We start from the raw sequence: 27,043 nt of genomic DNA, 5'->3' as shown, positions 1-27,043 counted from the left end.
TTCGTGCACCGCAACGTTATGCCGAGTAAACGTAAAATTGCCTGTTGAAGCAACAGTTTGCCCACACTGAATACATTTCGTAATTTACGGAATATACTCGACTACAAGCCTCTACCTTCATTTCAAGATTCGTACTACACAGTAAGAGCATAGTACTACTCCTAATGTCTGGTAGTGATTTCAATGAAGGCAACCACATGAATACGTGCTTGTTTACCACATGGCAACCACGGCAGCGACGATACTAGGGATAGAACGTGGTATCGGTCGATGAAAGTAGCAGTCGCTTGTCGCAGGGTGCTTGCGTTGAGTAGCGCATTTGGTATGGAAAACTAATTCTCCGAGTTATTCAAGCTTTCCAGTAAATTTTCCAATTGTTCTTGCCGTAAAATCATTACGAAAACGAACACAAGAAAAAAAACAGCTTAACTTCTCTCTTTAAGGAGAAATGAATCGTCATTGATTGATTGGGTAAATTTCAAAAGCATTTTTTTTATTTGAAACAAAAATTCGGTTATCCTCTGTATTCACATTAACAAGAATAATGCAGTGAATACATTTCTAAAAACAGAACCCCTGAACATAAGCACTTGCTGAACAACGCAAGAATCACATTTGATAATTTTTATCCCGAATATCAAAAACATTTCCGAAAACTGGGATTATGCAATGATCTCAACACTTTTTCCGAAGTTTACATTAGGTATCTTACCTGATCCGTTTTATTTTGCATTCTTTACAGCTCTATTTTCAAACGAAAAACCCGATTGCTTGGACGCACGTCCTGACGGACTACCGTTGGTTTTTGTTTGAAACCAAATGAACTTGTAGTTTTTATTGATCACCGTCTATAGCCAATTAGCTTTCAACTCTCCAAAGGATTTACTCCAATTCTTCTCGTGTGTAGTTATTTACTTTGTTTAGATGGAAATGTTCGAATTACACTTGCGTACGTACCACTTCTGCTTACTGCTTATTATCCTTGGCGCCTTGCAATGATTGTGTCATGTACAGTTTAGCCAGTGATTGCGAGCAGAATTGCGAAATGTGCTGGGCATACGTGTTGATCTGACCGGACACGATCATCGGATTCAACCTCGGTGGCACCGGCAACGGACGGAACAGCTTATTAACCTCATCATCAGGCACCGGCGCTTCGCCCTTGGCAATGCGTGCAGCATTCTCTTGAGCATGTTTAGCCAGCATGCGATGTTTGTCCTACGATTAGATGACCAAAAATTAAACATACAATGTTTCTTGAAATAATATCTACAAACCTGTTCCTGTCGAATAACGGACTGCTGGTACTTGTTAAACTTATTGGCTTCCTGGTTCAACTCGTCAACGCGATCCATCAAACAACGCAGGTGATTTTCCAAAACGGAAGCCGTCCCAAGGTCGAGGAAATGAGTTCCCTCTTCCTCGGGAACCATCTCCGCCAGCTCGGACATCATTATGTTACAAAGAGCCGAGTTCTTAATGACAATTGGTACCTCTAAGAACAGATTTTCATAACCGACCTTCAGGTTACGCAACGCTTCCGGAGTAAACTCGCCTTCCTTGTACATGGCAATGGCTTGCGGCGTCAGTCGATAAGCCTTCAAAGTCAGGAAGCCTCGTTTGGACTTCTGTGTGTCGTAGATGACAACGACCGACTCTTCGATACTGGTCTGATAGTGGTACTGAGACTCCAGCAGAGGTAGCGACAAAAAGTTGCCAACATCGGCACTCTGGTACCAACCGACATGGAAATGATCCACGTTAACTAAACGTAAACGACGCATCATGTTCAGTTGATACTCTTCCTCGTCTATAGTTTCATCCGATGATTTCGGAAACGGGAAGCAATTGGTGATCTCCAGTCGATCGTCAACCACCAATCCAAGCAGGGCACCTTGTGCCACTTCCATATTACCAGAGGATTCCTCATGGCAATGCTTAACCATTTTCATTGCAGCCTGCAAAATTACAATAAATTTCAGTTTTCATATCAATGATTCTAATGACAATGCATACGTCAAAAGCAATGATTGGCGACTGGAGAGCATGGCTAGATGCTGTCACATCAACATTCGTAATTTGTGCATTATTTAATTAACTATTTGTATGATATTTATGATAAATCGATAGATTAGAAGCAAGGCTTTATAAAGAAACTTACCAAGCCATCACATTGCACGTAGGCAATAGTATTATCGACTTCTTGAGCCGGACGTCTATTCGGAGCACGATTCGCCATTTTTCAACAACACGAGAGAAGAATAATCGCGATGATGACAGTTGACCCTGAGGCTGAGAATAAAGTCAACCAACAGCCAGAACGAAATGAAAAGCAAAATAGTGAGGTGAAATCAGGGTTGCCACATGCCATTTAGGCTGTGAACGATTTCGCGAAATTTTTAACTTTTTAGTTAAAATTCTTGTCAAAATTTTACAGTTTGATAGTTTTCACCTTCTGTCGACAATAATAACTCTGCTCTGAAGCATTGAGCTTGCTGACGTTTACAGTACGCACACATCGTCGCGCGATTTGTTGTTGCTGTTGTTAGATTTTACATTGATTTTACACGTTTGTTTTTGTTTTCCCCCAGTATGGATGCTTATCGTAAAATAAATTTAATTATTCAACCCGAAATGAAATGGGATAAATTTTATCTATAACAAATAGGAGCAAGCAAACACCAAAAATTCATTCAGTTCCAACCCGGATTGAATCAACAAATTCGCTATAGAGCTTGCTAAGCCCAGTGCAAAATACTATCAAAGCTTATCGTTTTTCATCGAAACGAATGTTTTTTACCGGGGTATAACTGGGGGAAAACAAAAACAAGCGTGTAAAATCAATGTAAAATCTAACAACAGCAACGACAAATCGCGCGTCGATGTGTGCGTACGATAAACGTCAGCAAGTTCAATTACAGAAACACATTTTCATCCTCACCTTATATGCTATCATTAAGCAAAACAACTATCAATCGTCAAATAGGAAATGGTTCACATTTTGAACTGATTTTAACCACTTGATGAGAAATAACTATCAAACTGTCAGATTTTTACTAAAATAAGGTAAAAATTTCGCGAAATGGTTCACAACCTTAATAATGACTTAAAAACTTAGGAAAATTAAGGCCTAAACATAATGCATACCGATTTTATTACGTTGCGGAAAATTGACAGAAAACGCCATGGAAAACTGTCAAATAGCCGCAACGAAGTGAAATCCGTATGCACTGTGTCTGGGCATTTACTTTTGCGTCGCGTACTTTACTGTGGTGAATTTTGAAAAATGAACCGAGTAGCTGAGCCCTGAGCGGTATACACTAAAAATGACATTGACATTCTAATCGTTTGCTTTTCAGCGAAAAAGTTCATTGCTGGTTAGCAACCAGCAAATCGTTCTGCTGGATCGAAAAAAAAAACAATTTTGGTGTGCACACAAAAATAAATGAATAAGGGACATCTGGGAGTACTTCCAGAGAAAAATAAAAACGAGGGAATTTTATTATTCGGTTTGTACGAGAGGATTTTTTATCTAACGGAAATTCATTATCGGTTAAATATTGCTAGTTGCAAGGAAAATTGTTTAATCAATAAGTGCGCAACCGCTCATAAAAGTGCTCTTTTAGCTAAATTGTTTCGGTTTCTTCGGCGCACTAATTGCTTGGAATTTAACGAAAAAGTGCGCCGAACGATTTAATGTAAAATACTAGGACAGGACGTGCCATCTGGCTTCTTACTCTTCTTTTCATTATTACCGCCATCCCGATTGAATATTCTTTGTACACTCTGCACCACTGTTGCCGGCACAAATTATTTTAAGAATAACTTCGCTTGCCGAACAACAGCTCCTGAATACGGCACAGTTTATGCGACCAAAATCATGTTTTGCATTTCATTTTGAAAATTAAAATTCGTGTATAAACAAAACTAATATAGAACCAAGCATAGAACTACAGAATACAAAAGAAATCAAAATTCGGAAATAATTGGTCGACTAACATTTGAAAGGGGCGGATAAGCCGACTGGCAAACAGAACGAGTGAGAGTTCATTTTCCTATGCTGGTCCAGCAAAAAATAACTCTCACTCGTTCTGTTTGACAGTTGGCTTATCCGCCCCTTTCAAATGTTGGTCGACATTTATTGTACTAATGAGTTTCAGCAACACTGAAAGTAATACCGCGTTATATTTTCCAGTCAACGGTTGTTCGTCGCTTTCAGCCAATCAGAAATTGGGTCAATTTTGGGTCAACACCGCGGTTGACACTTGGCACGTCCTGTCCTGGTAAAATAGCACTTTTATGAGCGATATCGCTATTTGGAGGGTACAAGCAATAATTTAATGCGGTCTGACTAAATATTCATAAAATTTTTAGTACTGCCAATCTTACGCATGCACAACACAATAAACGACATTTTCGGCTGCGTACTGGAGGTGTAATTGACATATTAACGACTGTGGGATGGTGGCAGCGGGGTGCTATCCTTATCTTAACGAACGGTGTTTGACAGTCGACTTAACGAAGGGCGCTATTTGCAGGAAATGATCGCAAGCCCCTGGATGGTGGTTAAAGAAATTTCGGAAATTTCCAACCCTGTTCGTCCTTTTCGCACTTATAGAAAGTCTCGTAAGAAGTTGTCAAAATGTGCGTACATACAAAAGCAAAATTATTTCCATTCTTTTTCCTCTTATACAAAAACCAGCAAAATATTGGCCTTGCCAGCGTTGCTGATATTGTTCAGGGTTTTGCGTGAGAAAAAAAGAAAGGGAAGTATTTTTGCTTTTGTCAACACTCACGCGTTGACAGTTCGGCACGAGATTTCCTGTAAGTGCGAGCAGCCTACGAAATCTCTTTCAACGCTGGCAAGGCCAATTAACAACAACACCGATAGAGCACGAATAAAAACAGTAATAAAATAAATCACCCTTCTCAAAGCAAAGCTGCATCATCACCATCATCACCATCAGAGCCGAAAAATCGATTGCCTCTTTCGCAACAACATTCTTTGTTATCTCCGTAGTCGAAATTTATTCGCAGTGCAGTGCAGTGAATCATTTATCGCTTTGCGGTCGACAGCGATTGATTAGTTTTGGTAACTGTGGTTGAAAAACAGGGACGCAGCAGTGAATATCGTGAACATTGAATTGTGGCTAGCAATTTCCGGAGTATGCCGCCTATCGCCTGATTTCACCGGATTCAGGTAAGTCTGGCTGTAAATTACTCACAGGTTGAGGCACTCAAGTCGTTTTGAGCCCTGAATTGGAAACGTCATTTTAAGATTATTCGATCGTACTAATAATCTGTAGATAGATAATTATTTAAATGTCTACCTAATTGAATTATAATTGCCACAATAAATACGACAGTATGAGTATGACCTAGTTTAAGATCTGGAATGATATTTATGCCAGCCTAAGAAAATTGGCGCTGTTATTGGACTGAATCGAGTGAATGCAGATTCAAGGTCAAACGCAATATCTACACAACAAGCAGGTTTCTTCAGCTGCACACAAAACAAGTCTATACGTAACTGGCTCCATGTATCTATCTATGATCTCCAGCAGTTCACGGCTGGCTGAACCTTGATAGTTTTTGATGTATTGTGTGGACATGCGAAATGCCTATTAGATACAGGTACAATTTCTTACTATAGAAAACTGTGCAAAATTCTGTTTGCTGAAACAATTTTTGTGAGTATTAATTTACATAGCATATATCCACTGCTTAAATTTTGCGAAATTCGCTAGATTGTTGTCTGCAACGAAAGTTTGACTAGATGTTTAAAAATTACTTCTTAATCGACGACTTTTGTTGAATGACTTTACATAATTTTCAAGCTGTCGAACAACAAACAGTTTTATGCAGTCCCATGTTTCATCGCATCGTTTTCTGTTCAACAATAAACGACATATCGCTCCTATTTGTAGGTATAAATTTTGCTGTGGTTATTTTCGTTGGTGAACTAGCCTCCGTAGTCCGTACTGTAATGATATCAGATTTCAACAGAATGATTATATGAAGGTCGAGGATTTTTTACGAAATGAACGTTTTCTCATTCAGCACCATTGGGACACAATTTTTACCATTTTACTTATTTTGTACTATATGGTATGTGCCCAAAAATTGATTCGTTTTAACTGGTTTGTTATGTTTTTACGACAACAGTATCGTACTTACGTAATATATTTTATTCTAAGATAGCAGTGGTCGGCATAGCTTTCGTTGATAATCATGTTTTTCTCGACGTTATTACTGCAAGTACGTCTAGCAGCACAGAAAGTGATGCGAAGCTATGAATATTAACCGTTTATGTATCATGTTATGGTATCATCATACTTAGCATGCATACCGCATAAATATTGTATAGATTTGTCGATTATTACCGATCGTAACTTGATCGGTAACCAATAATTATCTACATTGACAGTCTTCAAAGTTGAACAACCTCGTGTAATGTTGTAAACGGTGGCTGATGTTGGATGAGTAGCAATATCGATTACACTCGTTTGGCAAGTTGTAGTTTGTCATCTTTAATAGAATCTGACATATGATGCGATTTCATCACGTATGGTTTCTTTCCTGCTTTTGAAGTGGCGGTAGTTAGTATGCAGTGTACGAGAAATAAATGTATCGGTCTCATTTCCGGAGGGAAACTATTTCTTAATGGAAACAGCAACTTTTTCAGTTTTTCAATTCTCTGGGTGGCACTGATTTACAATGAATTTTAATGATTCTTTTATTGCATCCAATAATAACAAAAAGCGAAACCTTGAGTATAATTAACTTCGCAGCTGGTTATTATAGTCCAGGAGTCCAGAGCAAAGTACGGGGCTAGTGCAACGGCTCAAAAACTCTAACTCTAGCACAGCACCGCTCAGGCCGCGAATCGAACATGCGACGACTGGGTTATTAGACCAGTATCGTATTTCGAAGCTAACTGGGCGGGCGCATCCAATAGCATGTACCTAGTAAAATAGTGAAGGTTGTCATTTGTAGCTCCGCGTTTTTGCAAGCTGACTATAATCGCCAATTATTTGGAATGTGTCGTGCTATTTTATATGTTATTCTGTACTATCCATCTGGCCTTTATCGGTTTACATGAAGTGCAGCGCTGTTGAAAACCCCACTTGAGGTGAACACAAGCACTTCCTCAAGTGTACATAAAACCTTTAAGGCGGCACTCAATTAGTCGAGTATCCCCCGGTTCGATGAGACGAGGGTTTAGGGCGAGTGAGAATCCAATCTAAGAACGTGCAAGTGGTTTATTCTGTACCAGAAATAAAATAAGTTTGCTCAACTAAGCCGCGAAGTTTCTTATTAAACACAACGTGTGTCCAACACTACTATAAAGTGATCAGATTTTTTTTTGGTCGAATGCGGGACGGTGGAGGCAATCTACCCCTGACCGAAAGAAGGATTTTGGGCTAAAAATAAATAAATAAATAAAAACACTAGTAGAAAGATCCAACACCGCATGCACGCAGGAAAGCGGGCATATTTTGCTCTTTGCAAAATGCTACGATCAAGAAGTATATGCCGCCGTACGAACCTGACAATGTACAAAACCCTTATTAGATTAGAGTTCTTTATGGAGTTGACCCTGTGATGCTGCTCACGGAGGACATACGCACCCTTGCCTTGTTTGAGCGGCATGCTGCATAAGGAATGCGTATCGTGATGAAGCTGCCTCTAACCCTACGAACATATGCTGCTTGTTCGTTGGAAAGTTTGCTAGCATACTTTGTCATAAAAGTTTAACGGGGGACGAACTTCTGTTCTGATGGAATTCCGTCCAGTTTTCTGAAGAAGCATATATCTCGTTTGCTCAGACCACTGCAGGTTGTACTCAAAGAGATCCGGCGAGAAATTCGTCAGCTGAAGAATAATAGAGCCACCGGAAATGACCGGCTCCCGGCAGAGCTCTACAAAAATGGCCAAGAACCGCTAGCAACGGCACTTCATTGCATAATTTCTAGGATTTGGGAGGAGGAGAGACTACCGAAGGAGTGGATGGAAGCTGTAGTATGTCCCATCTACAAAAACGGCGACTGGCTAGATTGCTGTAATTACCGTGGCATCACGTTGGACGACGCCGCCTACAAGGTGCTCTCCAGATTTTGTTGCGTAGTCTATCCCCAATAGCAAGAGAATTCGTAGGGCAGTATCAGGCGATATTTCTGGGGCCCGGTGCAACTACGGATCAAATTTTTACTCTCCGACAACTCCTTCAGATGTGTCGAGAGTACAACGTGCCCACGCATCATATTTTCGTAGATTTCAGAGCAGCATACGATACAGTTGAACGAGAACAGCTATGATAGATAATGTACGAGTACGGTTTTCGGGACAAACTGACGCGGCTCATCAAAGCTACTCTGAAGCGAGTGATGTGCTACGTGCGCGTTTCGGGAACACTCTCGAGTCCTTTCGAATCATGCAGAGGGTTGCGGCAAGGGGATGGTCTGTCCTGTATGTTATTTAATATCGCTATTGATGGTGTGATCCGGCGAGTGGGCATCGAAACGAGAGGAACGATCTTCAGCAAGAGTAGCCAACTCCCAGCCTTCGCAGACGACTAGAAACCTTGGAACGGCGGAGGCAATCTACGCCAGACTAAAAACGGAGACTAGGAGGATAGAGTTACAAATCAATGCGTCGAAAACCGAATATATATTAAAAGAAGAGGCTTCAGAGAAAGCAACGTTTGCCTCCCACGGACAGTGACTATTGACGGCGATAAACTGGAAGTGATTGATGAGTTCGTATATTTGGAATCTATGGTCACCGCCGACAATAATACGAGTAAGGAGATCCAACGACGGATTCAAGCTGGAAATCGAACCCACTTTTCTCTTCGCAAGACGCTTAGATCTAGGAGCATACGCCGTCGCACAAAGCTGACGATGAACAAAATGCTAATTAGACCAGACTAAAGACCAGCTAATTAGACCAGATAGTTTCTCCCCAGATTATAGAGAACAGTGAGTAGGCCCACAATAGAAGTAGGCTGCTGAGCTTCTGTCATACCCTATATCAATGTCAGGACGTCGAAACATTAAAATTTAACATTTGTTCTTGTCTGCTCTTGCTGGTCCACTTTACCTTGTGCTACTTTTTTCCTTAATAGTTTTTCCTTAGTTAGCTGTAGCTCGTCTTATCACCTGAATTTTTAATTATTTCCCAGATTCTTTCTTGGTGTAGTTCGCCAAAGTTTAACAGTCAATTATTCATGAGTAAAATATGGGTAATGAAGGAAAAAACAAAAGTTTTAATATCGGGAAACTTCACTTTCGTTAATTCGGAAATAATTAAGAAGTTACACGATTTTGTAAGCGCAAGTTAGGCACGGGAAGGTATGTTCAAGTTCAACCTACTTCTAAATTCAGTGCTACAATTTGTTTGCGACGAAATTATAGACATACAAATATAGGTATATTTTCTGACAGCCAGGCTGCATTAAAAGCACTGAAGTCAGTATCGTGTTCATCGAAGCTGGTTTGGGAATGCATTTAATTGCTACAGCAGGTGGCTAAAAAAAGTACAGTAAGTCTTTTTTGGATACTTGGAATTGAAGGCAATGAAAAAGCGGATCAATTGGCAAAAGCTGGATCGATTAAACCTTTCATTGGACCAGAACCATTCTGTGGGGCTTCAACATGTACCTTCAGAATGGAATTGAGTAACTAAGAAAAATCAATGATAAATGACATATGGAAAATTAATTTAACAGCTCGCCAATCAAAGCGATTTATATCACCTGACAAAACAGTAACTCAGAGACTTCTTAGTCTATCTAAAAAAGATTTACGTACTTTCTGTGGCTTGGTAACGGGCCACTGCTCAAGTAACTATCACTTAAAACAGCTAGGCAAACTGGAAGATGACTCTTGTCGTTTTTGTAACCTAGATAGCGAAGATGCTGAACTTCTGCTTTGTAGCTGCGTAGCACTTTATCATAGAAGGAGCAAATTCTTTGGGGAGGGTTTGATACAACCCTCAGTTGTGTGGACAAGTTCTCCCAGTAAGGCAATTAACTTTATTCGTTGTATTATACCTTATTGGGACAATGCCATTAGTCAACAAGTGGAAATCACTCCTATTAATAGTGATACGACACCTTGACGTGGCTTACAGTAAATAGGGGCCCGCCACAATAGATCAAATTACTGGTCGCAGTGGAGAATGTACCCAACAGGGGAAAAAAATTCAGCGCACATGCTCTTTCTTTTGCTGCGCTTTCCCATATCAAAACTTTACCGCTCTATATTGCGACATTTTCCCCTATTTAGACTACCCCGATTTACACGATTATCACAGTCGAATCTCGTACACGATTTCGCTCAAGGAAAATGAAGTGAAAAAGAAGGGCAAGAAGCAAAAAGAACTTGATTAAACTAAAAACCACTCTAGTGTCAGATTAACAGTGCAAAATGCGGTATGTTTCATTAAATGATTATCACAGTAGTCTAAATAGTCCTAAAGAAGCAATAACAATACTAAAAAGAATGTAGCACCCATAAACTTAATGTGTTAAACTATTTTTACAAAAATGTAAGTGGTTTACTGATTTTTATTAAATGGAGATCAAAACCATTGTTTCTTTACTAGCATTTGATTGAACCAAAAAATTAGAAGTAATCGCTTACATAGAACTGTCCTCGATGATGACTTGAAAAAACCAAAACTTTGACCACGTTTGCTTTTTCTAGAAATTAAAAAAATGTACTACAGAAAAATTCTATTTCTTTTCATCAAGGAAATAAAACAATAAATCAACTTACATTCACTAGCTAAAAATTCATCTCGATTTTAATTCCAGCCTAAACAAACTGGTGCACCATTTACTCTATTACCAATGCGCCAAGCAGAGGCCCCAAGAACACTTCTAGCTGATGATTGATTAATCAGCTCCAGGCCGTGGTTTCCTCTGCTGTACGAAGAAGTCGTCTCCATTCCACTCGGTCCATGGCCGCAATTCGCCAGCCACGTAGTCTGCGTAGGGTCCGCAGGTCGCCTTCCACTTGATCGATCCATCGCTGCGCGCCCCGCCGTCTCGTTCCAGTCGGATCGTTATTGAGAACGTTTTTAACCGGGCTGTCGTCCGACATCCTCACGACATGCCCAGTCCATCGCAGGCGAACAATTTTTGAGGTGTGAGCGATGGGTGGTTCCCTAAGCAGCTGGTGCAATTCATGGTTCATTCGCCTCCTCCACGTTCCGTCTTCCATCTGCACTCCGCCGTAGATGGTGCGCAACACCTCCCGTTCGAAAACACTAAGGGCGCGTTGGTCCTCCACGAGCATAGTCCGTGTCTCATGGCCGTTAAGGACTACCGGTCTAATCAGCGTCTTGTAGATTGTTAACTTCGTGCGGTGGCGAATTTTGTTCGATCGCAGCGTCCTACGGAGTCCAAAGTAGGCACGATTTCCTGCCATAATGCGTCTTTGTATTTCTCTGCTGGTGTCGTTGTCTGCGGTAACCAGTGAGCCCAGATACGCGAACTCTTCTGCCACCTCGATTTCATCACCGTCTAAATGAATCCGGGGAGGGAGGTCAGCAGCATTCACTTCTCTAGAACCTCTTCCTTTCATGTATTTTGTTTTCGATACATTAATGACAAGTCCAATCCGTTTGGCTTCAGCTTTCAGTCCGATGTACGTTTCCGCTATCCTCTCAAAGGTACGTGTAATGAAGTCAACGTCGTCAGCGAAACCTAGAAGCTGGACGGACTTCGTGAATATCGTGCCACTCGTGTCTATACCCGCTCTTCTTATTACACCCTCCAAAGCGATGTTGAACAACAAACATGAAAGCCCATCACCTTGCCGTAACCCTCTTCGAGATCCAAAGGGTCTCGAGACTGCCCCTGATACTCGAACAACACACATTACTCGATCCATCGTCGCCTTGACCAATCGCGTTAGTTTATCCGGAAATCCGTAGTAGTGTATAATCTGCCATAGCTGATCTCGATGTCGTACGCCGATTTGAAGTCGATGAATAAATGGTGCGTGGGCACGTTGTATTCGCGACATTTCTAGCATATTGAGTAAAAATTCATACGAAATTAATTATGCTGACGATATATTGGCAGCCTTACCCTAATTTCCTAAAATACCTTTAAATATATAGACTAGCTAACACCCTTTTGATCTGCTGTTGGTATATAGCAATCTTATAAATAGCGCCTTGGGTGGTAACAACTGTTTACTTATCGCGATTTTTCAGGCCTCTTCAATTAGATATAGCTGATTTTTTGTAACCACCCAGTTAGCTTCAAGGTACGATGGTGGTCTAACCAGCCAGTCCCAGTCGTCGTATGTTCGAATCTCGGCCAGGCGGTGCTTGCTAGATAGAGTCAGTAGGATCGTCGTTACACTGGCCTCGTAATTTTTCTGTACTCTAAACTCAGCCGGCTGCAAAGTCTGTCGATAAAGAAGTCTGTCTAATGACGGTTTAAGCCCACGGCTTTCCGACCGCAGTCCAAACGAAAGTATGTAAAGAAGTCCGTCGCTAATCTTTTGAGTCTCCACTTTGAAAATATCTGCATCATGTCACACGCTCGAATTTTCCATCGACCACGTCTTCATACAAGACTTCAGTATATGAATAAATTCTTACAGTCTTTCTTACAGGTTGAAGGGAAAGGGTGGTCGAGTCGAAACATCAAGTTCATCTAGGTTTGGAGTACAAACGATAAAATCGATTAAAGAAAAAAGTGGTTTTACACTTTTACAGCATTTTTTTGCTTTCAGGACGTCCAGGTTCAATAAAAAAAGTTCATGTCCTATTGGGATTGAAAGATTCTGTCACTTTTTTTTTTTTAATCAGAGTAAACGAACTTGCAGATCTGAAGTTTGTCGTATCGGATCTGGAAAGCAAAAACGGACTTACATGTAATTAATTGATTCATTAATTCTTGACAGTACCTGTTATTTGTGTTATATTTAATTTAATATTGTCCAATGCTGATTCAACAGTGCCTAACAATTGCCACGCAAAACTGAGTTCAGTGTATTTCTACTCAAAAGCATGCTTCATATATTGAGATTGAAACGCAACTATAAGCGTGTGGACATAGTCGGTTTAGCGGAGCATGAGAAAAGAGCGAAGAAAGGCTGACCACCAACAGGTATGCAGGCAGGTATCTATCGAAGCTTTTCTATCCACACTCACCACACCATCGCATTGCATCGATTCCGCGACGGACGAACCAAAACACTTTACCACGCAGTTCGGTGTTCAGTAGTTTATCGTCCGCCGTCGAGTTTCGCCACCGGCTGTACCGTCGTCGTCCCATAAGCGAAAAAAACCGTATTTTGATTTGTTTATCCTCGTGAAACCCCGTGGTTACCTTGACGACGACGGGCGGTTACTTAATTATAGTGTAACAAAAAACAGTGCGTGTCTCTGAGTGGGTGGTGTACTGTAGAGAGGGTGGTGAATAATACCTGCTAGTAGTTATCACGATTTGTTGATCGGTATCGCAGTCGACCATACCTAGCAACTGTTAGCCATTCAAAGGAAAATTGAAGAATTCGTTGTGGTTTTTTTCAATTATTATTTTGTCCTACATAGCTGTGTTTTTTTCTGTTTAACTGTTCAAGCGGTTTGGCATCTAAGCCATACCAAATGTAAGTATTCTAACAGATGGAAGTCCGAAGGAATTGTAAATTTTGTGGTTGTCAGGAAATTTCAGATTTTTAGTGCAAATGTCATTGTTAATTGGGCAAAGTACATGGTAGAACAGCAAAAAAACCGATTCACCTATTGGGTAACATGCTGAAAAAGTATTGTTGGCGCTGTTGTTATTCTGAAATTGTATTATACAACTGCGACATTAGTATTAGGGTGATTAATCTATTTTGGACAGAGCGTTACGCGTCTATATTTTGAACGCATCCATATGATTTTGCCGCAAATGTTCAAAATATAGGTATACGCGTAAGACTCTATCCAAAATAGATTAATCACTCTAATTATCAAACAAATTATGCCGACTGTGTGAAGTTAAACCAGGTGCTTATACAGTTGTAAATAAAATTTTAAGCGATTTGCAAATAATAGTTGCGTTGCATGAAAGCAACTGCATCAAATACTAAGCTCAATTATACTTTGCACAACTCAAATTAGTCTAAAATTGTTTCCAATCATTTCTTTTCAAGAAACTGTTTTCATTTTTCTATTGTATTACTAACAACTCCCAGCACCGGATATTATTGAATAAATCATATATTTTCCAGCCCGTACATGCTGAAACTGCTTCATCAAACCGACCCAACATAATTACTGCGCGGCAGCGCAAGACCCAATCGTAACACTTTTTTTCCTCTTTAGTTCAGGGGTTCGTCGCTGGTTTGCTCTTCTCGTTTCCGGTCACTTGGGCGTGGGTCACTTCGGCTCAGGTCAATTTACTAGCTAGCGTCTGTTATAGATGGCTGCTGTTGCTGCTGGAGGGGCTCGTGCACTACGTCTGGCTGACAGCCAGTCAGTTACAGTATTCGTCCACAAATGCTGATGTGCATCCAAACGAAACGATACGAACGGGTTCGGTTTGGGGGCATCCATCTTTCTCCGCTTATTTTGCTGTGATATTTACACGCTTTACTCGTCGCGATGATATAACAGTAAACTCAAAATAGTATTGTTAGCCAGTGGCTCGCTTCTTGTGACTTCTTATCCGATTAAACCTACACACTTACCTCACAGTAAATAGTTTATCTACTGAATAAATAGCACCTCACCTTTGCTGTCCCCCAACTCAACGACGATCCCATCGTATGCTGTCATCTTTTCTAAAAATAGCTAGTGGAAGATCTCAGCCGATGCAAAGAAGCCTTAGTTTACTGTCTAACTTACCTTCTATTCTTCGTTTGGCTTGGAGCATCTATCGATAGATGGATAATTTTCACTTTCCATCCAATCCCAATTATCGAGCAATCGTTCACTCACATGATTCTCTTTTTCCTGCATTTCTCATTCCAGATTGATATTCAATGCCATACATTCTGATACGAGGCAATTTAGCTTCCTACAGTCATAAGTACCCGTTTCGAGTGCTGGTTTCGGGATTGAAAGGTAAGCAAACCCCACGTGAGTCGAATCGGGCTGCATTCCACGTCGGATTCCGAACTTGTTTCAACTACATTCGGCATTCAACGGAAGAGCTTATGTTTTAGATAATTTGGAAGAATGAATCCTTTTTTTTTTTTTGAGTTGCAGCACGTGATCTGCGTTTTTTTCTTCTTCTAGTGCAAAACAAATACTTTGTTTCCATTTTTAACAATTGCTTAAAATATATTCCCCTTTTTTCATTTCACTTCATAATTGTAAATGCGGACACGTCAGCGGCCGACCTCGAGCAGTTGAATCGATTTCCCTGCGGTGGGTACAGTGATGAGTCTACGATTGTCTACCTGCAGCATCCTTGTGTGATATTGACTGCTTTGGAGGTAAGTTTGATTGATAATTTTACGGCTTTACTGTAGTGATTAACGGGTAATATATTTAAAGCGATGTAAGCGCTTTTGAACCATTCAGGCTTTTGAACTACGAGCGAAGTATCATTAAGCATGAATACGATCAATTTACAATTTGCTGGTTAGTTTTATCCCGCCTAGAAATTGATTTCTGGTCGTTTCTGAAACAAAAGGCTTAGCCATAGAAATATTCGCAAAGCACAACGAAAAGAGCATTTAAGTTTAGAAAACTTTTTCGAAAAAAATATTTTCCCCAATTGTTTGTGTTTTTACAGCCGTAAATTTCGAACCCGAGAGTGGCGATCTTACCAGCACTTGGTTTGCGCCTGTTGCGAGCTTGCGAGAATGCCTTGTTGTTGTGCACTCATGTTTCGATCTGGGTGGCCTTACCGTGGGTTTCCAGCAGTGCAGTGCAGTGGTTGGTTGGGAATAAAAAAGGGGTTTCCGTCCGGTTCAACTGCGTTTTTTTTTGTTTTGTTTTTCTTTCACTCTTCAACTTAGGCAGCATATATCCACTTGACGTAAACATGGGAAATGGCAAAAGCTGTTGTGTAGCAAAACTTGCAAACACGCAAGATATTTGCTCGATATGTGTACCAGGGGTAGAGCTTGCATTGGATCGTAAAATCTGTGTGTAATCAAGATTGAGAGCTTTTGTTTACACCGATTTAACTGTTCCGCCCTTGAGATAAATAAGCGAAATGTATCTTAACAGATCAAGTTTCCGGCTTGAACGGTTCCTCAGGCAAAATACGATTTTTGATAAATCGTAATTCGATATTATTAAAACATAAATATTTAAGTGCTTCCACCTCCATAGATATCTGTTTATATTTATACCCATCAAACTGTAATGCATGAAAAATATTTTATATTCCTTACGTGGTTTTCCTCTAGATCACTTTTGCAATACTTTGGCTAATTTTAGTGTTTGTTCGCTACATTTCTGGCATAAAAGAAGTTTGTTCGGTAGCGAACGAACGTCTTTACTTAGGGCTTTAGGAGCACTGTCTGCGGTCTGGAGCCGCAGGCCCTGACTGATAGTTATGCAAAGAGATGGGATTGCTGCTAGGTAGTTTATTGTTTTAGTACAAATCCGGAAACAAGTCAACATCTGTATCACGGATAAACAATTTCTCAATTTCCTTTTAAAATATTATTCGCAGCTTATAACTTTATACATATTTTGAAATACTTTGTGGCCTCTTTTCAGGTGAATGTATTATACTGAGCTGATCTCAAAAGTTACAGTTGCTTGCTAAGCTTAAGAAACAAATATTGTGATCTCCGGTGGGATTCCTCCGACCAACCATTAGATCAACATTCCAAATGGTTCTACTATTTTGATGCCCACTCGCTATTTGACATGTTTTCGGCAATAGCGGAGGATACCTTTTGCAAAGCCGCCAAGATATGTCCTTTTATTATTTTCTGCCAAAACGGTTGAGGTTTACGAATAAACACAGACGATCCTTTCCTTGCATTCTTTTTACCGAATTAGTACATAATAACTTTCACTAAAACAAGCAATTATTTTACTATTTGGCTCGCGGCGCCCCTGGTCGTCTTGTTCCTATACCGGATTTAAACAGCGTTCTACTACAGATCGAATTTTCACACTCAGACAAATCCTCCAGAAATGTCGGGAGTACAATGCTTCATATCATATTTTCGGTAATTTCAAGGCAGCATATAAAACGGTCGAGCGCGAACAGCTATAGCAGATAGAACCGGTTTCCGGACAAACTAACGTGGTTTTTTTGCCTGCCAGAAGGGCATTGGGTTAAAAGTCCACTGCGACAGTCTCAATGATCGTGTTTTGTCTTTGTGGCAAGCCGCAATTGCTTTTTTTACAAACTGCTCCTACCCATTGATGGAGTTGAGCCGGATAGTTGTAAGCCTGTCCCTTAAATTCGGTACTACATGGTTAATAAAGCGAATGATCGTTTTGGGACTTAGGCTCCACAATTGATATGGAGTCAGAAGGAAACTTCCGAAGAAGTTGTGCCTTGATAATACAAGAGCTCCGCAATTGCAGAGCAGATGCGCTGAACTTTAAGGTTTACAGTTACAAAAGCGGCAGATGTCGGGTGATACCTTGCCGATATTCTTTGAATTATAAAGAGCGGGGCTGTGTCCTGTTAGAAGTCCCCTGATTATGCGTAGTTCATTGCGAGTTAAATTGAGTAGTTTTTTAGCTACTACAGGATTTGGGTAGATAGACTTTAGCTTGTCTACAACCCTGTGTTTGATTCCAACGGGATACTATTTCTAGCTTTTCCCCTGTCATCAGTTCGCCTTTTACGGCAGATGTGTAGGTGCCCAAAAACGGTTCAGGACCAATAAATTGTTGCACCAATTCTTGTCTTGCTAGGTTATCAGCAAATTCATTGCCCTCGATTCCGCAGTGACCGGGCACCCTAAGTAATAAAACTTTGTTTTGGCGGGAGAGCTCCCTCAATGCTGTGCTGCACTTCCAAACTAATTTGGAAACGCATTTAGCGGACTTAAGGGCCAGTAGTGCTGCTTGACTGTCCGGTGAAGATACCGATTTTCGCATGCATGTACTTTCGTTTTAAGCATATTTTTGCACAGATGTATATTGCTGTATGCCTCTGCTTGAAAAACAATGAGCCACTTTCCTAATGAAATAGTTTCCCTGATGCCGGGTCCGTAGACTCCGGAGCCTGTGCAGGCCCGCTGTCACTTCAATCACCTTTGGAAACCATACGACCGCAGCATATGTTATTTTGGGCCAGTGGTGCCCAGGCACGGGCACGGTGCGGGCCCTAATAATTTCTGGCCATTCCTATGCATAACAAAATGTAAAATATGCGACAACAAACACCATTTTTTAGGAATAACCACAAAATTTAAACCGAAAAGCATTCAGATTCACAACATGCACGAGGCATTACGACTAAACTGAGGGACTCCTATGTCATCAAGAAAATTTCTCATAATTTCACCATCTTTCAAATCAATCCGCGGGCCGCACGAATTATCTCGAAGGGCCACATGCAGCCCGGGGGCCGCAGTTTGGCAATCACTGTTCTAGGCCATGCAATAGTAGTAGACTAATCTCATGTTTTTTAGCCTGAACCTTGAAATGCGGTCATACATATATACTGATATTTTTTTGAAACGATGGCTCTAAAATTGATGAAGGGACGGTAGGGGAAAGAAATGAAAAAAAATTTTTTGTGAAGGAGGGGGGGGGGTTATTGGTAGCTACGCTTAACAAGTAGACGTTTTGCTTCCTACCTTTTGTCCAATGCTGGAAGGTGCATGAGTCGAACCAAGCTATAATCTGAGATTATAACCGTATTCGGACCCACAACACCCGCCAGGGCATGTGGTTCGCTGGTACTTGTACCTTTGAACCATAGAGGCGCTGGACATGCAATAGTAGTATATGACCAAACGGCTAGTTGAGGCTTCAATCCCCAAGTTTTCCCAAACAGTGAGCTGCACGCCCAGATAGCAGAAGTTGCTTTCTTAACAGCATAATCAAGGTGGGCAACCCAGTTCAGTTTTTTATCGAGAATTATTCCGAGGTGTTTGACTTCTTTACTGTGTCTGACACCATTCAGTATAGGAGGAGTAGTAGTATGTTTCCTTTGCCTAGTGAATGGTATAACAACTATTTTGGTGAGGTTTACATTACGTTCCTCTTGTAAGCACTATAACATGGTGGTGTTTAGAGCTCTATGCAAGCGACTTGACAGTTGTCAGCGTAAGCAATGGTCTCACAACCACCAGTGACCAGAGCAATGGGGAGAGAATTCCTCTCTGTGGACATCCGAAATCGTAACCGACATATCTCCCAAGGATGCTGTAATTTCTCTGCTTGACTGCGATGCTTGAATCCAGTTCATTGAAGTGTGGTCGATTCCCTTTCGACAGGGAGCCGTATTAATTGATGCGAAGGACGTGTTATCGAAAGCGCCTTCAATATCAAGAAAAGCACAAAACGCCGTTTCTTGACATGCATGTTGATTTACATATAACGGAGAGTTTTATATCCATGATTTTCTCCATCAGTTTAGGAAGCGTTGAAGTCAGATTTATCGGTCTGAAAACCTTAGGCATGATTTTGTCTTTTTTGCCAGCCTTAGGTATGAACACTACCTTTAGTTTCGGCCAATTCTCCACGATATATCCCAAAGTGAAACTGACTCGAAAGAGGTTGATGAGCTCGGACATTATAACACCTTCCGTTTTTTGTAAGAAAATGGGTACAATACCATCCGGACCTGAAGATTTCATTGGTTCAAAAGAGCTGATTGCCCATTTGATCGAAGCCTCCGTAAACAATCGGCGTTCCAGCAGAACCAAGTCATTTGGCACATTGTGTAACGACCCATTTCGCTGCTGCCCGCCTATATCTTGTCCAATGGTCACTGTCGAGCCAGGGTATTTGGTAAAGGGCACTCTGTAGTCTATTCCTAGTTTGACGTGATTTTGGACCTATTGCACAGACCCGTAACCTTCCGACGGAGATGGCTAAGCGTCATATTCCATCAGGGCACATCACGGGAAACTGTTCGCGTGTTTACAGGACGGTTTGTGTTGTACACGTCCGTGATCCTACATTGCAGGTCGGATTCCTGAATTGTTCTCTCTTTAGAGGATTAGCCTCGACGTCGAAAATGATATGTCTGATAAACTTGGTTCATCAGAGACATGTCAGTTTTTGACTTTGTCAGCTAAGTAGGCGCTACATAGAGTAAGGTCTGAGACCTCTTGTCTGATAGCGTTTATAAAGGTGGGGTCATTCCCAACATTGATTACATTAGGATCGTTAGAAGTAAGATATTCAAGTAGCTACTCGCCTCTGTTGTTTGTATCCAAGCTGCCTCATATCGTGTGGTGCGCATTTACGTCGCAACCTATCACGTACGGCTTGTTGACTGCCTTGCAGTACCGCACGAACTCAGCAACCTCAGCAGTAGCCGGACGCAACGACTATCTTCTGCTTCCCTCTAGTCGTCGGGAGTACCATCGTAATAGCAATGACGTCGCGTTGGATGAATTCTGTAATTGGAGACAATGTTATTTTCTTATTTAACAGAATTGCAGTCATAGGCTTGGACTGTGTATCACAATAGAACATCAATAGATGGTTACTTCCCATCGGCGGATTGAGCCTCTGATGTCTGCTGTTGACCGGTGGTTGCTGCGTACGCTTCTTGTGGGGTTTTCGCGGCGCCCGCCTTGTCTTCGCAGGATTGCACGGAGCTCTGCCAACCAATCGAATGCGTTTGACCGTGTTCTGATCAGAGTAAACCTGTATCAAGCAGCCGTTCTTGAACTGGCAGCTGAAAGCATTCAGTATCTCCCTGTATGTGCGCCCCGAGAGTGGTTTTGGTGCCAAAGGACCCGCGCAGGTTCGGCTGCGTGGTCTCTTTTGAGTGGGACCTTTGTTGCTGATAATCGGGGACGCCGTATCAGTGTATCGTTACCTCTTGGTAACGACCAAGTCCCGCTGGCCAGACTGGCCGGCCGGCAGAAGGGCGAGTCCCTCCGCATTCTCCTTTGAGTAGCCCTTGCTACGATACCAATTCTGCGTCGCCGTTGCATGTTGGAGAGTCGCTTGGCTACATCTCCGGAAGTCTTAGGTTGCCCTTTGACTTCAGGTAGCGTCACCGGATCGGGAAGATTATCCGCGTCACTCTCCGTATTCCCTGTTGGCGAATTCAGGATCTGGGATAAAACCGAGAGTCTTCCTTTCAGCGACATGCTGTTGAGATTGAGGTCCTCTTCCATCCCTGAGTTCTTCACTCCGCCAGTGCCGATCGGACTGCGCACTTCCGGTCTTCCATCGTGCGCTACCTCTACACCTACTGCGGTGTTTACCACCAACTCCTGGGGGTCGTTGGTTGCCCCATCAATTTTATTTGTTAAGTTTTCCATCGCGATGGTTGTACTCTGCTGGAAGAAAAATCAACTGTCTTTGCCAGCTTGGAACAGAGGAAGCAATTTACTGCACAGGGCGCTCTGGTACCATGCAGGCTCCGTTAAAGCTTGGGAAACTTTATTAGACCCTCCCAAGCATTTATCCCTAGGCACGGGTCCCATTACACCGAGGATTGGGATCTTCTTCCGCATTTCGCTCAGAATGTAGCATGCTTCTCACCTTCCAGTAGGCCTAATAAGGCAGTCGTCGCATGTTCGAATCCCGACTGGGAGAGGCTGTTAGAGTCAATAGGATTGTAGCAACTGGCCCTGCAATTGTCTTGCACTCTAACAGCTGGCTGCGAAGTCTGTCGTATAAAAACGGAAGGTCAAATTTCGATAACGGAATGTAGCACCTAGGCTATGCTTTGTAGCATGCTCCTAGACTGCTTGCTACATTGAGAGCAGAAGATTTTTACAAGATTTGTCGCGGAAGAGACTCGAAGTGCAGTTCCGGATGGATTGACCACAAATTTGGCATGGATGGCCATCCGGAGATGCACGCCGAGCGACAAATCTTAACACTCCTCCTTTATCCTGGCCTGTGACAAACAGCTCGGGTCCCGAGCTGTCTCCATCACTTGTTCACTCTTTTTAGGGGGCCGTCACTGGCGAAGTTAGCATTTAAATAATGTTTTTTATAACGGTAGCTTTTTACAATTGACGGAGGGAACGGTAGAAAAATGTAATGAAAAAAGGTGTTTATAGTATTTCCGGGGAGACAAGGCGTGAAGGCGAAAGAGCGGTAAATTAGATAAGGGAGGGTTATTAATGCAACGCGTAGTAAGTTTGTATAACGTTCCTAGCTTACGTAAAGAGCCTAATTTTCCTCTCTTTCCTATTCGCGCAATGCTTCCCGTGAGATACTATAAAAACTTTTATTTCATTACTTTCTTCAACCGTTATAAAAAATTGAAACAAGACGGCTAAGCTGTACACGAAAATGCTGACGAAGCTCGACTGCGTGGTGCTGATGTATGACGAAATCTACGTCAAGGTGGACTTCAAACGGAACAAAGGCTATGGAATGGTATATCGCCAACTACACCCTACACGGTGTGCACAAAAGCAAGAATGTTTTCCAACACGCTAGAGCTCTCACCAATCTAGAAATACTCGGCCCCAGTCATCGTTCAAGCGGAACCTGAAGAAGAGTCGAAAAACTGTTGGTAGCGAGAATCAGCTCAAGGTAAACTGGTGTTCTGCGGCGATCAAAGTGGAGGTGCCTGTACAGCTGATGACAGGATATCTTCATATCTTCTTCCGTATGCATGAAACCTCTAATCTTTTCAACAGATGTATTATAGAACAGGATTTTTTTATTCCAAAATCAGAAAAATAGAAGGGTTTGTCAATATATCAGGGAAGACGCAAAAAAGTCTGGACAATCCAGAAAAATCTGCAACATTGGCATCTCTATTCCGATGTATTTTTTCATGAAAATGACCATTATAGCAGAGTAGCCGCAGAGAGCGCCCAATCTCATCCAAACTTCCTCTAATGCTACTTTAAGTTTTTGTAAATATTACATAAGGCACAGCGCTGTCTTCCTATATTTGAATGGGAAATCCACAACTATAAATGTTCCCTACGATAAAACTGAACCTTGTCGTGGTGTAGGGCTTTTTGACTAATCAGTAAATGAACAGCGGTCACGTTTACTTCTGAATGTGGGTATATATCAAAATACTTTTGTGATTTCAAGTGGGACTCGGGGTAAAAATTTACCAAATGTGATTGTTGCGTTGTTCAGAAAGTGCTTTTATTCCGTTTAAGAATAAGGCCAGTATGGGGATCTCTGACAATAGATTAAGTTTTCTGGGATTCATCCCTATTTATCACAACTGTCACAAATATCTCCGAAAAATGTCGGATTGATTGAGGGTTAGTAAGGGGATGTAAGCGGGATACCAGATCCGATTGGATGCCGAAGAACCACTCTGTAATAATTACGGGTAATAGCACTTCTTAGGTAGCAGATGGGAAAATTAAGTCAATTCGTGTCGCGTGTTCGAGTTTCGGCTAGGCGGTGCTGCTAGATAGAGTAGGATTTTTGCACTGGTCCCGTGGCTGTCTTGAGCTCTGATGGCCGTCCGCGGGCTCTGTCGATGGGAAGGGGTCGAGTCTTAAAGAGACGTTTAAGCCCAGAGCTTTACAGCACTTTGGTCTCGAGGGTTGGAAGGCGGGCGAGTCTCTATATTTTGAAGCTTCTGTCGACTACCGCGAACGTCCAGCTTGTGCTGCGCTCAATTTACTTTGTATCGTGGGAATGCACTGTGAATACTAAGGGGATGAAAGATTAAATTTGCCCTGATAAGTTGATAACCACTAATGCTCCGAAATTTGTCTTACCTATTGGTTCATTTGTGGTTGTTTGTGTTGAAAAACTGAAAGCGGGCGCGCGGTTGAAGACCGGTGTCAGGCGGGGCTGACGAATTCTCCACTTCTTCACTATACCACATATTGCAACTCGAGTGGTACAAAAAGTCCAAAGCACATTTACAAATTCGATCTATTATTTTTCTTCTCATTATCATCATTATCATCATCATCGTCATCATCATCATTATATTTAAAATATGACATTCCGGCCTTTGGCAGAGAGATCTTAGAGTCAATTCGTGGAGTCCGCGCAGGGCCGAAACGCCTCCGCCTGCGGGTATAGGCGTGACGGCTATGCTTGGGGCTCTACCTGTGTTTTAGTGGGCGCCAGTGCCTGTCTCGTCAGGTAGAACTGATGTTTGAGGTCTCCCTGACACTTTGTTGACAACACAAAAGGGCCCAGCGCAGAGTTTTATACGCTATTAAGCGACCAGTTGGATAACCCGAAAAAAAGGAAAAAAAAGGAAAAAATCCACAACTATAAATGTTCACACATGTTGTGGCAATGCACTCCTATTGCTAATCTATTTCAAATCAACTGACTGAATGCCTCTCTTCTATTGCCCCTTCCAGGTTCTAGGCTATCGCGTGGTGGCTTCCTCGTCAACGGCGGTCAAGCAGGACTACAACGAGTATATGTGGACTATGCGCAAGGAGTTCAACGATCCGGAACCGTACGCGTGCGATACATCGTCGAACCTTGTCGAGCGGGACAATCTTGCCAATATCGGTCGCGAGGTGAATAACTATCCACCAAATAATAAGATTGACGTGCCGGAATAATCTGATCTGACACGGACATATAAAGTGACCATCGTTATTTTGCAATCGCCCAACTATCATTTGTTAGCATTTGCGATACCAGTGAAATGGAATCCCCCAACTCGACCACCAATCACAGCTCGGTTGCAAACAATCTGGTAACGGTACCGATTCCGATCCTCCCGACGGAGGGTACGTATGCCTACGTGTTTGTCAAGGGATCGCTATATGCCCGAGACAGTGCCATATTTGGTTGTTCCACGGACGAAGTGCAGGCACTCTCGAAACGCTTTCAGATTAGCTCGGTACCAATCGACAACGGAGTGGTCATCAAGGTAGCTCCATCCTTGATCATCAATTCGCTGGCTCAGCTCGGGTACAAAGTAGTCTCGAGCACGGGCGAAACGGAAGTCGTGTGGACGCTACAGCGCGAGCTGTAGGACAATTTATTTAAATGCTACAAACCAGCTTGAAACAATCATCCTAGACGTGTATTATGTGTTAAAGAAACAATCTTAGAGAACCGATAAGGCAATACCGAAAGATACGCACGAACTTCACCATATTAGTGTATATGTAAATTTTCCCCACTAGCCTTGGACAGGGTATTCTGGTGTTATGTAGAGTCGAATTCACAACAAAAAATCCAGTCAACAACCAAACTAATAGTGATTGTTATTTTTCATATACCTATCGATATATATGTGCTCAGTGTCCTTCTATTGATTTGAAACCGACCAACGGAGAAGCTGTGTACCAGAATGGCAAAAGCAGTGCACCACGACCGGCACGGAGACCATCAGTGCAACTGCGCCAAAACGGCGACAGCGTCGCAATCATTGGATGAACTAGAATTTGAGCGAGGGATTTGGACTGCTGGTAGATAATTTTTGTTATAATTTTTTTATGATAACGTTTAATTGTTTGCTCGTTACAGCCATTGAAAACGACGAAAGGAAACTAAGAGCATTGATCGACAAAGGACATTTGAATGACAAAGATAATTCAGGATATACGGCTCTGCATTACGCTGCTCGAAACGGCCATTTGCTGATGTGCCGTATTTTGCTAGAGAATGGATTGGGTGTGGATGAGACAACACACGGTGGAGCGACAGCTCTACATCGGGCCGCAATGATGGGTAGCTTAATGTCATTTTTCAAAATTAAAAAAAAAACACTTCAAGTCATTTCTTTCAGGTCATGAGTCGATAGTTAAACTGGTCCTGGCCTATAAAGCCAATCATCTACTGCAGGACAGCGATGGCAAAACGGCACTTCACCGGGCTGCGGAGAAAGGTCACGTCGGTGTCTGCACACTTTTAGTTCATCATGATCCGGCGAGTGTTACGATATGCGATGCCAAAGGAAGAAAACCACTGGATACCATTGACAAACTGTCACCAAATTACTCGAAACTAATGGCTCTTTCAGGTGTTTAGGATAACGAGATAACAATTGTGAGGCCCAAGTTTAAGATCAAATCAGAAAGAAGATTGGTCTTCCTAAATCAAATCATTCAAAAATCAGCAGTCAGTCAGTCTCATTATACAAGCAATGATGAAATGCACAAGAAAAGCTTCGGTTGTATCCCTATTCAAAATTTATTAGCATTATCAACTATTTAAAAACAAATTGCATGCAATTCGACGTCTGCGTTGTGATAGTTTTTCAGGGTTATTTTGTATTTAGGAAGAGTATTTTATGAAATCATGTCCTCTGAGCAATGTGAGGAATTTTACAGTTAACTAACTTCATCTGCAGATTTATTTGCACTTTCTCGTAGGACCAGTCCAAGCTATACTTTAGAAGCATAGTGTAGCGTATCAAAATAGAAGCATTGCTCTGACCCAATGGCAGTAGTGAACACAAATTCGAGCGTTATTAAGTTGTTTGCTTGAAAATAAAACAGAACTAGTGAGGAACCTTTGTTTAGCTGAATAAATGTATGCACATATTTTATTTGATATACAACTAATTTTATGAATGTAAAAATTATTAGTGAAGCACTTTTGCGTTAAGTTTTTTTATATTCGAACGACACATATACAGTTATAACAAAAAATGATTTCGGCGGGGCAAGAGGTGCGATCCTATTGATTGTGACAGCCTTTCTCAGTCAAGATAAGAACACACGACAACTAGCTTGTTAGACGAGTGTCGTATGTCAAGCCCAACTAGGAGGAACTTGTCAAATAGCACCTGTAGAACGCGAAGTGGAGTTGCTGCGCACCGTTGGTAGAAATAGTACCAGCTGCGTTACACTGAGAGTTGAACAGGTAACACGCGTTTAACTTTAATCTACATTTAATCTAATACGTATCTTAGCTTGACCTGGCAAAGAGTGAATATGTGCAAATCTACCAACTCTGTTCACTAACTCCCGTCTTACCTTCACCCGTGGTGCCGACTGGGATACGCAACCTGGGTTGTCGTACGCAAACAGGAAAGGGGAAAGATGGC

At 41.8% G+C, this 27,043-nt stretch overlaps 4 protein-coding genes across 4 annotated transcripts; 3 read left to right on the top strand and 1 right to left on the bottom strand.

Annotated features, from left to right (window-relative positions):
- Window positions 1-773: 773 nt before the first annotated feature.
- Window positions 774-2,268, bottom strand: LOC128742391 (eukaryotic translation initiation factor 3 subunit H). The gene is made up of 3 exons (XM_053838737.1): window positions 2,162-2,268; window positions 1,278-1,958; window positions 774-1,218 (listed from the first exon to the last, which is right to left on the bottom strand). Exons 1-3 carry the CDS (start codon window positions 2,237-2,239, stop codon window positions 967-969), a joined length of 1,011 nt encoding a protein of 336 aa, XP_053694712.1. The 5' UTR covers window positions 2,240-2,268; the 3' UTR covers window positions 774-966.
- A 2,633-nt stretch (window positions 2,269-4,901) lies between these two features.
- Window positions 4,902-24,602, top strand: LOC128740220 (uncharacterized). The gene is made up of 4 exons (XM_053835753.1): window positions 4,902-5,200; window positions 14,986-15,078; window positions 15,349-15,452; window positions 24,393-24,602. Exons 2-4 carry the CDS (start codon window positions 14,997-14,999, stop codon window positions 24,600-24,602), a joined length of 396 nt encoding a protein of 131 aa, XP_053691728.1. The 5' UTR covers window positions 4,902-5,200; window positions 14,986-14,996.
- LOC128740219 (ankyrin repeat domain-containing protein 39-like) lies at window positions 24,455-26,596 on the top strand. The gene is made up of 4 exons (XM_053835752.1): window positions 24,455-24,557; window positions 25,294-25,460; window positions 25,519-25,722; window positions 25,781-26,596. The coding sequence occupies exons 2-4, from the start codon at window positions 25,343-25,345 to the stop codon at window positions 26,020-26,022; spliced, it is 564 nt and encodes a 187-aa protein (XP_053691727.1). The 5' UTR covers window positions 24,455-24,557; window positions 25,294-25,342; the 3' UTR covers window positions 26,023-26,596.
- On the top strand, window positions 24,689-25,341 carry LOC128740221 (uncharacterized). The gene has a single exon (XM_053835754.1). It carries the CDS (start codon window positions 24,689-24,691, stop codon window positions 25,019-25,021), a length of 333 nt encoding a protein of 110 aa, XP_053691729.1. The 3' UTR covers window positions 25,022-25,341.
- Window positions 26,597-27,043: the final 447 nt, after the last annotated feature.

Source organism: Sabethes cyaneus, chromosome 3, assembly GCF_943734655.1.
Source record: "Sabethes cyaneus chromosome 3, idSabCyanKW18_F2, whole genome shotgun sequence".
NCBI classification, from domain to species: domain Eukaryota; kingdom Metazoa; phylum Arthropoda; class Insecta; order Diptera; family Culicidae; genus Sabethes; species Sabethes cyaneus.
Note: the sequence above shows the minus strand (reverse complement) of the source record. Positions and strands in the feature narration are given on the sequence as shown.